The sequence below is a fragment of the Grampus griseus genome, assembly GCF_964374135.1.
Source record: "Grampus griseus genome assembly, chromosome: 8".
In the NCBI taxonomy this organism is placed as follows: domain Eukaryota; kingdom Metazoa; phylum Chordata; class Mammalia; order Artiodactyla; family Delphinidae; genus Grampus; species Grampus griseus.
Genome location: NC_139002.1, coordinates 99,696,335 through 99,708,412, shown reverse-complemented (window position 1 = coordinate 99,708,412; position 12,078 = coordinate 99,696,335). Strand labels below are relative to the sequence as shown.

The following is a 12,078-nucleotide window of genomic DNA, read 5'->3' as shown; positions in this document are numbered from 1 at the left end:
TTTTTTTAAGATTTATTAGAATAAATATTGATTAAATGAGTAGTTGGTGAGAGAGGACGAAAAGAAGGAGCAAAAAGGAAAGAGAGAGAGATTACAGATCAGGGCACTGAGCACAGACCTTGTAAGGATCTGAGAAAGGCTGGTGGTGTGTCACTTTACAGTGAAATAGCTTGTAGATAAAGGACAATTAGAATGAAAGGATTTGTCTCTCTAGGACACCTATCAGTCAGCCTTACACGTAGTGCATTGTTCAGTGAGATACAATTTATTTTTGTGATAGAAGCTTAGACTTGCTTCTGACTGACCTAGGAATTGTGTTACTTTGCCATTTACTAGCTGGGCAAGTTGGTTAAACCTTTAAGCCTGAGTTTCTTCATCTGAAAAAAATACAGACAATAAAGGTACATGTTGCATAGGACTGAAGGACCCCTTAAGTGAAAGGATGCCTGTAAAATGATTAGCATGGTGCACAGTACCCAATAAATGTTACCTATTATTATGCAGTAGGAGAATAATAACTTTGTGTTGAGTGTCTGAATATGTCATTTGATATACTCAAACTATGCTTGTAAAAGTGTTATGCTGAAAAGTATTATGTGGGATTGCCTATATGCTACCATTATTGACTTTCAGAAGCAAATTCTATATGACTCAACCTATTAACAGTAAAGGGAATGATCCAGCAACCCCACTCCTGGGCATATACTTGGACAAAACTATAATTCAAAAAGATACATGCACCCCCATGTTCATAGCAGCACTATTCACAATAGCCAAGACATGGAAACAACCTAAGTGTCCATCAATAGATAAAATAGATAAAAAATAGATTAAATAGATAAAAAATAGATAAAATAGATAAAAAAGAAAATAAAATGAAAAGAAAAAATAGAAAAAAGAAAAAAAATAGATAAAATAGATAAAAAAAGATGTGGTACATATATACAATGGAACACTACTCAGCCATTAAAAAGAACAAAATAATGCCATTTAAATACCATATGATATCACTTATATGTGGAATATAAATGAACATATTTATGAAACAGACTCACAGACATAGAGATCAGAATTGTGGTTGCCAAGGGAGATGGGGGGGAGGGATGAACTGGGAGTCTGGAATTAGCAGATGCAAACTATTATATATAGAATGGATAAACAACAAGGTCCTACTGTGTAGCACAGGGAACTATATCCAATCTCCTGGGATAAGCCATAATGGAAAAGAATATTTTAAAAGACTGTATATATATGTGTGTGTGTATAACTGAGTCACTCTGCTGTACAGCAGAGACTGGCACAGCATGGTAAATCAACTATACTTCAATTTAAAAAAAAAAGGAAAAAATAAAAATGAAGTAAAATAAATTTTAAAAAAAATTGTAAAGGGACACGACTTTGGCTCTTCTTTCCAGATGCTGCTGCCAGAAAATACTCTTAGAGTCTCTTCCAGAAAGTAAAAATACTCTCTTCAGACATAATTTCTTCAGATTTACCGACATATGTAAAATTCATATTTTATTTTATGAATTAATTTTATGAATATTTATGAATTCATAAATTCACATATAAAATTCATTTATATGAACATATAGAAAATGTTATTCAGAGATGTCTTGTAAAAATAAATATATCCATCTGATGTTGGAATCTTCCAGCTGCTATGAGTAACTTCAGGAGAAACAAATATCTGTGCTCCAAGCAGGGCTTTTGTCCCCTGAATGATAGTTGGAATATTATTCTCCCTTCCCTGTTTATCCCACAGTCAAAACTCCCAAATTAAGATTTCATTTTCCTCTTCAGGTGAGTCCAAATTTGTGCTAACAGGTATAACATAAATTTCAATTAGGCCATGTAGATAAACCTAAAGTCAGGACATTTTATATAAACTACCTTTTAACTGTAACAACTCATTTATAAGTAGATGAAACAGTGCTCATCCTTCATTCTACTTAAAGAGGGATTCTGCAATATAAGGTGACACAGGAAACTAGTAGTGGAACCAGATGTAATACAAAATTTCTCCCAGAAAATGTTAGATAGACCGGCCAGGCATTCTGTCTATGCAGCCATGTAAATCTTTTTCAGTCTCAGGATAGATCATGAAGGAATCAATGAATCAATGTACTTTACTGAACAGTTAATATGTGCCAGACATTCCTGTAGGTTCTTTTATGGACAGTGTTTCATTTGCACATCATGACAGTCTTGTAAAGTAGTGAGGTGTTATTCTGAGCAAATGGGGTCTTAGAGCAAACGAGCTAGCAAGATCACAAAATTAATAAGTAGCAAAGCTGGGATCCTAATACACATCATTCAATTCCAACATAGCCTACCTTCTACCATCTTGCTTGGAATCATCATCTCCCCCAAATTCGTATGCTCTTTTTAATGAATGCATTCTCCTAAAATCTGGTTGTATAATCAAAGAGACAGTTTACTGACTTAGGTAAAAGATCACCTTTTCACTACTTTTTTCCCCTTGTTATTAAATGTTGTCTACAATATAAATCGAGAGAAACTGACAAGAGAGGATGGAAGGTGTTGCAAACAGAACAAGAATAAGGGAAAATCTGGCTGACAGTCTTGTCCCTCTGACTCCACGAAGTAGACGGCATCTCAATCATCTTTGCATCCTCTACAGTACCCTGTATATTTAAATGATGAATTAAAAAATGACCGACTGGGGCAACCTTGAAGAAGTCAGGCAATCTCTTTGGAAGAGATGGATCATATAACCTGGCAGAGCTCCGATTCTGTGGGTCTGTGTGATCTTTTATGGCCACTAGTCAACTTGTACAGGGTTTACGTGAAGGATGAAGAACTCATGAAGCTTTGTTCTTGGTCACATGATTGTAAACAGTCTCAAGAGATGATAAACAATCTTTCCAAAGACTAGTTATCCCCTGGGAGTTTTCTCTAGGCATATCTATCTTAGAAAGTGTTGACTACTACTTTAGTTGTGTTCTTTGGGATAATAAAGGAGGAGGTGTTCCAAGTCAAGGTTTTATATTTGGGAAGTTTGGGGAATTATATTTTCCACTGAGTAATAGCCAATCTAGGGTCTAAATCAGTACTTTTAGATCGTTTCTACTTAGGTAATCTAATTAGCACGAGAGACAATTTACATTCCTAAGGTCTTGGTGCTCAGCCACCAAGAAATCTCTCGGAAATCTTACGCTTTTATCTTCCAAAATTCATGCAGATCTTTTTTCTATGCATACTATCTCCACGTTTTTATTTTTTTATATCCAAAAATTTTCACATTAAAATTGACTTTTTTAAAAAACTGTGCTATGTTGGTGCTAGGACTTCACTTTGTTCTAGACACAGCTCTGTACCTTCTAGATTCTAGACTCTATACATTCTAGTCTAGGAAGCACAACATGGATCCCAATAACCCCAGTATCCCTCCAGATTTACATAAAGAATGAAGTAAGCAAAGCACTCAGTTATTTGTTTGCATGAGGCCCGACATTTGGTTCAATATTTTGGCATCATTTAAAACAAATATGTTCCAGACCATCTTTTGAAAAATGTGTCTAGTTAGTTTCTTCTTTGCAATAACAAAAGCAATTCATATAATCTAAAGTTGAGATAGCTTCCAGGTAAAACATAACTTACAGCTTTATCTTGTCACAATGAAGAGACCACAATGAGTGAGAAAATTTCTTTTTAAATAAATTTATCCATTTATTTATTTTTGGCTGTGTTGGGTCTTCGTTGCTGCGCACAGGCTTTCTCTAGTTGCGGCGAGCGGGGGCTACACTTCGTTGCGGTGCACGGGCTTCTCACTGCGGTGGCTTCTCTTGTTACGGAGCATGGGGCTCTAGGCGCACCAGCTACAGTAGTTGTGGCTCTCGGGCTCTAGAGCGCAGGCTCAGTAGTTGTGGCACATGGGCTTAGTTGCTTCTCGGCATGTGGGATCATCCTGGACCAAGGCTTGAACCAGTGTCCTCTGCATTGGCAGGCGGATTCTTAACCACTGTGCCACCAGGGAAGCCCCCATTGTTTTTTTTTTTTTTTTTTTTGCCCCCATTGTTTTTAACCAAACACTTTCCCTCTGCTCCTTATGAGAGAAAGAAGGGAGATTTTTTTGGTTGCATTGGCAAGGGCAGTATTTACTAGATGAACCACAGTCTAAATTATAATTATGCTTCTCTTGTCTGGAAATACTGTAATCAAACATTTTTGATCTCTGATCTTAGGTGCTCTTTTTCCAATTGACCATCCAGAGTTCTACCTATGGCTGAACTATAACCAATCAAATAACAAAACCACTTAGGAGATATAAAGTATAGGGGAGGCAGTGCAGTATAAATAAAGATTAAGGACAAAAGCTCTATAGACAAACTTTCAAATCCCAGCTCTCCCATTTCCAACTTATGTGACTTCAAAGCACCCTTTTTCTTTGTTTGTTTGTTTTTGCGGTACACGGGCCTCTCACTGCTGTGGCCTCTCCCGTTGTGGAGCACAGGCTCCGGACGTGCAGTCTCAGCGGCCATGGCTCACGGGCCCAGCCGCTCCGCAGCACGTGGGATCTTCCCAGACCGGTGCACAAACCCGTGTCCCTTGCATTAGCAGGTGGACTCTCAACCACTGTGCCACCAGGGAAGCCCCAAAGCACTTTTTAACTTTTTTTTAATCCTGCATGTCTTCATCTGTAGAATGGGTATGATAATAGTACATGCCTACTAAAGTGGTTTAATGGATGAAGTAAGCTAACCCGTTTAAGTACTTTCACTTTCCTAACACTTAACATGGAATAAATGATAATTTGTCATAAGACAGAGCCCTCGTCCTCCAGGAACCTAAAATATAATTTGGGACAGAACATACAGATACAGTAAAGACAGTATGTTAGCTCTAAAATCATAACATGATGAGTGACATAGAATTTCAGAGAAAGGAGAGAGAGATTTAAACTGGAGTGGCCTAGGAAGACTTTGCAAAAGAAGAACATAACCTAGAATTTTAAAAGTGGGCAGGATTTGAATCCGACAACAGAGAGAAGACTTCTAGCTAGAAGGAAAATAGAATTATATGAAGCAGAGAGGAGAATGATGGATAAGAAGCCAATGAGTAGACCATACGGTATATAACAGGGATAATTGAGGGCCATAGTGGGATTAGCCTAAAAAAGTCTGATCCAGGGCTTCCCTGGTGGCACAGTGGTTGAGAGTCAGCCTGCCGATGCAGGGAACACGGGTTCGTGCCCCGGTCCGGAAAGATCCCACATGCCGCGGAGCGGCTGGGCCCGTGAGCCACGGCCGCTGGGCCTGCACGTCCGGAGCCTGTGCTCCGCAACGGGAGAGGCTGCAACAGTGAGAGCCCCACGTACCACACACACACACAAAAAAGTCTGATCCAGGAGACACTGGAATAATCAGCAGAGGAGTGAGAAAGCTGTCATTTAATACATAGGAAAGCCTTGAAAAATTTTAAGCAGATGAATAATATGATAATGGAGAACAGGATGTATTATAGAGAGAAAAGAAGGGAAATGGAAGATTAGATGGGAGGTAATTGCAAGAATCCAAATGTAAGGTAACAATGGATAGAACTAACAGGGCAGTGGGAAGGGACCAAAGTAACAGATATGAGAACTTTTGAAAATTTTTATTTTATATTGAAGCATAGTTGATTAACAATGTTGTGTTAGTTTCAGGTGTACAGCAAAGTGATTCAGTTATACATATACATGTATCTATTCATTTTCAAATTCTTTTCCCATTTAGATTATTACAGAATGTTGAGCAGCGTTCCCTGTGCTATACAGTAGGTCCTTGCTGGTTATCTATTTTAAATATAGCAGTGTGTACATGTCCATCCCAAACTCCTAATTTATCCCTCCTTCCCCACCCTTCCCCCCCGGTAACCATAAGTTCATTCTCTAAGTCTGTGAGTCTCTTTCTGTTTTGTAAACAGGTTCATTTGTATTATTATTTTTTTTAGATTCCACATATGAATAATATTATATAATGTTTGTTTTTTGATATGAGAAAACTTTGAAGGACCAACTATCAGTATTTAGGGACAAATGAATACTGGTATTTATTGGATAAAGGAGAGGAAGCAAAATGAAGCAATAAAGTCTCTAGGTTTTGAGCTAAATTACAGAGCTTGTGATGCAATATCACAGTGTAGCTCTAGCACAATTTTCTTTGAACTACGACACACAGCTATTTATACATTCCTAAAATTTCACATTTCAAGTTTCCCATAATGAATTGATACCCTATTTTATCTACTTTGTTTTTGTTTGTTTGTTTTTGCGGTACGCGGGCCTCTCCCTGTTGTGGCCTCTCCCGTCGCGGAGCACAGTCTCTGGACGCGCAGGCTCAGCGGCCATGGCCCACGGGCCCAGCCGCTCCGCGGCACGTGGGATCTTCCCGGACCGGGGCACGAACCCACGTCCCCTGCATCGGCAGGCGGACTGTCAACCACTGCGCCACCAGGGAAGCCCTATTTTACCTATTTTGTACCTTTGAACTTTAAATTGACTTTATTCATTCAGCAAATACTTCTTGGAAAACTTTCTCTATCAGGTACTATGCTAGGCACTGGAATTAAAGCAAAGATCATCAAAATCCCCGCCACTGAGGATTTCTCAGTCTTCAGTACTTGAGGGTAAAGGTGGCAAATGTACACATGATAATGTTCCATGATCTGCTTTGAAATGAAAGTGTGCACATAATTGCCAAAGTACTTCCATGAATGGAAACGTTGGGAAAGCATCGTATTAAATGAGAGGTACCTAGAGACTGTGTCATCTTTCCTTTTCATAGGTCCAATGCCATACCCATGGAAGAAATAAATAAAACTGTTTGATACAATCAAACAACTGTTTGATACAAAAAACTGCAAAGATACTATTCTTCTTTCGTCCATTCTCAGCTGACCCAAAGGTACAGGTGGTGATTTCTGTGGCTTTCCTGGTGATGTACCTGACCAGCCTCAGTGGAAATGCCATCATTGCAGTTACTGTCCAGATTAACCACTCTCTCCACGCCCCCATGTACTTTTTCCTGGCTAACTTGGCAGTTCTGGAAATCTTCTATACATCTTCCATCACCCCACTGGCCTTGGAAAACCTTCTTTCAATGGGCAAAACTCCTGTTTCTATCACTGGATGTGGCCCCCAAATGTTCTTCTTTGTCTTCTTGGGTGGGGTTGATCGTGTCCTGCTTGCAGTCATGGTTTATGACCGGTTTATAGCAATCTGCTACCCTCTACGGTACACCCTCATCATGAGCTGGCCCTTGTGTGTGGAGTTGATGGTAGGATCCCTGGTACTGGGGTTCCTGCTGTCGCTACCACTGACTATTTTAATCTTCCATCTCCCATTCTGCAACAACAGCGAAATCTACCACTTCTACTGTGACATGCCTGCCGTCGTGCGCCTGGCTTGTGCAGACACGCACGTTCACCAAACTATCATCGGCTTCATCGTCCTAAGCATCGCCCTCTCAGTAACCTCCATCTCCTACGTCTTCATCGTGGAAGCTATGTTACAGATCCAGTCAGCAGAAGGGCACCACCGAGCCTTCCCCAACCTGCTCTTCTCACATCTTTGTGGTCCTCCTGCAGTATGGCTGCACCAGCTTTATATATTTGTCCCCCAGTTCCAGCTACTCTCCTGAGATGGACCCGGTGGTGTCTGTGGTCTACACTTCTATCACTCCCATTTTAAACCCCTTGATCTATAGTATGAGGAACAAGGAATTGAAAGATGCCCTAAGGAGGGCACTAAGCACGTTTTAGGTAGGATGGTTCTACGACTTATTTAAATCAGGACACTTCTGAGAATGAAATGGGATGCAGTTAATAATTATGCTGGGATGATATACATGAGCCAGGACTGTCCTCAACAAACTGAGACATAGTATTCTAGAAGAATAATGAATGCACCGGAGGAAATGAAAACTACTAATTGAAATAAAGCTTTATCACATAGGGTAACATGATGTCCTGGGCATGGATGGAGGCGCTTCAGCACTTATTTATTGGACCTCTACTGCGTCCTAGGTACTTTATGTGGGTTATCTCACTCAGCCTATAATAAGTATAATTGTCTTCATTGTTAGAAAAGAAAACTAAAGTAGCTAACAAAAGACATATCCAGGATGAGAACACAAGTATTCGGAAACCTAAAGACTAAGCTGTCTTCACACAATGACACTCCCCTTGTTCTAAGCTCGCTCTGCCAGTAAGAATATACGTTACCTCGTGCACGTTTCTCCATCTCTCTAGGCTTCAGTTTCCTTATTTCTGAAGTGGCAGAGATGTGTTCCTTCCAAGGTCATAACATTATGTTCTAAATATTGGCCCAGCAGACCCTGAATGGGAAAAAAAAAAAAAAAAAAGAGGCTTTGCCGTCAGCCAAAGGAAGGAGGAATTTTTTTTACATTTCCTGTTTTGTTAACCAAAATGAAAACTCATGATTCTGTTCATAACATTTAAAGAGCACCCCAGTAATAAAAAGCATAGTAATAATGGAGGAAATGTTCTTTAATTTAATAAGTGAAAATATAGGAGAGGAAGAAAGTGGGCATCATTGAATTGGATTCCTTGAGGATCTCTTCTATCTCAGAGAGTGTTCCAGACTCTGCTTGAGCTTCCAAGGAGAGAGATCATTAACTTGTAAGACACTCCATTCCTCGCTGGACACCTCCAGTTATTAAAGTACTGTACCTTACCTTGAGCTAAAGTCTATCTACAAACAACGTCCTGCCACTGATCCTCTGTTTCCTCCCTAAGAGCTCTCTTCTACATGACAGCTCTTCACATGTGTTAGGATCGATTGTGCATCTTCTATAAGTCTTCAGTCCTCTTTTCTCTAGAGCAAGTACTCCATCAACTTTTCCTCCAGGATATTACATTTTTTTTAATTTTTGAATTTTATTTTATTTTTTTATACAGCAGTTTCTTATTAGTTATCTATTTTATACATGTTAGTGTATACATGTCAGTCCCAATCTCCCAATTCATCCCACCACCACCACCCCTCCCACCACTTCCCCCCCTTGGTGTCCATACGTTTGTTCTCTGCATCTGTGTCTCTATTTCTGCCCTGCAAACCGGTTCATTTGTACCATTTTCCAGGAGATTATATTTGAACCCTCTCATCATACAAGTCACCTTCTAGATTTTCCCTAGCTCCATATTCTTCTATGAATTTTCAGAAATAAATAAAATACACTGGGAATATTTTGTTCTGGGGAACTGCTACTTTTACCTGTGAACTATATTTCTATTAATTCATCTTGATCCTTTTAGTCTCATAAATATGGTATCAAATATAGTTTTCATATGTCTTTCAATGCTGCCTTCTCATAATTTATTTTACTAACATACATGGAGGACTTTTCATTTAACACTGATATATTGTGTTTCTATTAGTTTTGGCCAAGTGACTAAACTGACAAGTCATCTTCAGGATTTATTTTATTCATCATAATTTTGTGTCATGGTCAAAATTGCATTCATTTCCTTTGTCTAAGTCATTAACAAATATCTAAAATAGGACAGGATGAATGCAGCATCTATGGCAGTCCTCCTCTGTGACAACTGTTGTCCAACTAGATAGAAACTTGCTCAGTTAACACCATCTGTGGTACACTGTCACCATTATGATCCCCACTCCCTGTTGACCCCATCATCCTGTATCCATGTTTTTAGGTGACCCCTGTCACCCATGGATATGTGACTTGCTTTGTTGCAGGCAGAGGTTTTACCCTTACCCTTTGGTGCCTGTCCTCTCTTGCTGCCCTGAGACTGACATGTGAAGAAACCAGGCCTAGAATGACACCTTGTAGAACACAAATTGGATGTCAAGTTGAGGCTCCCTAGACCAATTCCAGTCAATCCACCAGATGACTGCAGCCACATTAGTGACCCCAGTAAGACCAGCAGAAGAACTGCCCAGTTGAGCTAGGCCAAAATGCTGACCCACAGAAACCTGGGCAAATAAAATCATCGATATTTTAAGCCCTTAAGTTTGGAGTGGTTTCTTTTGCAGCAAAAAAATAACCAATTCGCCATCCAATCTATAATAAACCATCTCTCCAAGAAGGATATCATAGGAAGCGTATCAAATCCTTCCATACAATCAAAATACACTGTAGCACTTATATAAACTGAAGCATTTAGAAGCCTTATTTTTAAAGTGAGGTGCCTTTGTCTTCAGTAACTTCCTATGGGCTCTTAGTCATCACCAGGTTTTTCAAATGCTTACAAGTTATCTGCCCAATCATGCACTTCCAGAATTTTACTAGAGATTGGCATTGAGATAGCTATTTTATTGTTTGGAAACCCACTAGTAAAATAAGTCAGAAAGAGAAAGACAAATATTATATGTTATCACTTACACATGGAATATAAAAAATAAAACAAACTAGTGAATATATCAAAAAAGAAACAGACTCACAGATATAGAGAACAAACTAGTGGTTACCAGTGGGGAGAGGGAAGAAGCAGGGGCAAGATAGGAGTAGGGGATTAGGAGGTACAGACTACTATGTATAAATTAAATAAGCTACAAGGATATATTGTACAGCACAGGGAATATAGCCAATATCTTATAATAACTAGAGTATAATCTATAAAAATTGTGACTCAATGTTGTACACCTGAAACTTAAATAATATTGTAAATCAACTATATCTCAATTTTTTTTAACTAAAGGAAAAAAGAGAAATGAGCGCTCCTTTTGCAGCACATATACTAACATTGGAATGATACTGAAAAGGTTAGCATGGTCCTTGTGCAAGGATCCCACGCAAATTTGTGAAGTGTTCTATATTTTTAAAAACAAAAAAGCAAACTCATAGGTACAGAGAACACATGGGTGGTTGTCAGAGGTGGGTGGGGCGGGGAGAGAGGAGGCAAAATGGGTGAAGGGAGGGGTCAAAAGCTACAAAATTCCAGTTCCAAAAATAAATAAGTCCTAGGGATGTAATGTACAGCATGGTGAGTATAGTTAATAATACTGAATTTTACATTTACAAGTTACTAAGAGAGTAGAACTTAAAAGTTCTCATCATGAGAAAAAGAAATTTGTAACTATGTGTGGTGACATATTAACTAGACTTGTTGTGATGATCATTTTACAATATATACAAATATTGAATCATTATGTCTTATACCTGAAACTAATATAATATGTCGATTATATCGCTATAATAAATAAAGAAAATTAAAAATAAAAGAAATGTGCATGAGAGCAATGTGGACAGCAGATAACCAGCTAGGCTGTGTGTAGGCATGTGCGTGTGTGTTAATTATAAATTACAAACTTGAATATCCTCCATGTGTTTGACTTGTACGGGACAATCTTCTGATCTGTATTTTGCCAGTCCAATTAGACAGCCCACCTACCCAGGGGTATGGTACTAGATGGTCTTTGACTTTTGCAGTCGATGTACAACTTGTGGAGGCAACTTGGCCTGTACATAATCTGTTCCAACCATCTGGTGAGTGTTCACAAACTTCAGAACCTAAAAGGATTTAGACTTCCTAACAACTTAGGATGTTATTTAATTTCCACCACTCAGATGCAATCCCTCAAGACATGAATTAAAACTGAGTAACCTGGAGGAAGAAGCGCCCTGAGCATGAGGCTTCCACTTTTGCTGCTGGGAGTCTAGCAGATGAGATGTGGTTCTGGAGCCAAAAATTCCATCAATGGGGACTCCTTGATTACCCAGACTCTTTCAGATAAATGTCATGTTTCCTCTGGGTGTCCAGTTCTGTGCTATAAAGTCTTTCCTAGAGTCCCAGCCTAGAGCCACCTTCTCCATCTCTTTCAATGATTTGGTAAGCACACATCTCACTACATCCAATCTTTTCTGTTTAAAATACAGAGGATTGTTAAAACCTAAACAATATACCTCCACGCTTTCCTATTAGATATCTTGTAAAGATATGTATTTTTTATTGAGCTATTTAGCCCAGCAACATGTCATCTAAAAAGCCTTTCCTGACCATGCTTCCCATGCCAGAACAAGTGACCACACTCTCCTCCATGCTCCCTCTGTACCTTGAGTATAACTCCACCACAGCATCTGTAACATCGTA

At 39.1% G+C, this 12,078-nt stretch overlaps 1 protein-coding gene across 1 annotated transcript; it reads left to right on the top strand.

The window, feature by feature from the left end:
- Positions 1-6,860: 6,860 nt before the first annotated feature.
- OR10V1 (olfactory receptor family 10 subfamily V member 1) lies at positions 6,861-7,764 on the top strand (the record flags this gene model as incomplete). The annotated part of the gene is given in 2 exon segments (XM_082660115.1): positions 6,861-7,550; positions 7,552-7,764. Coding segments are annotated over 2 exon segments (903 nt in total), but the record flags the coding sequence as incomplete, so codon positions are not given.
- Between the last annotated feature and the right edge of the window lie 4,314 nt (positions 7,765-12,078).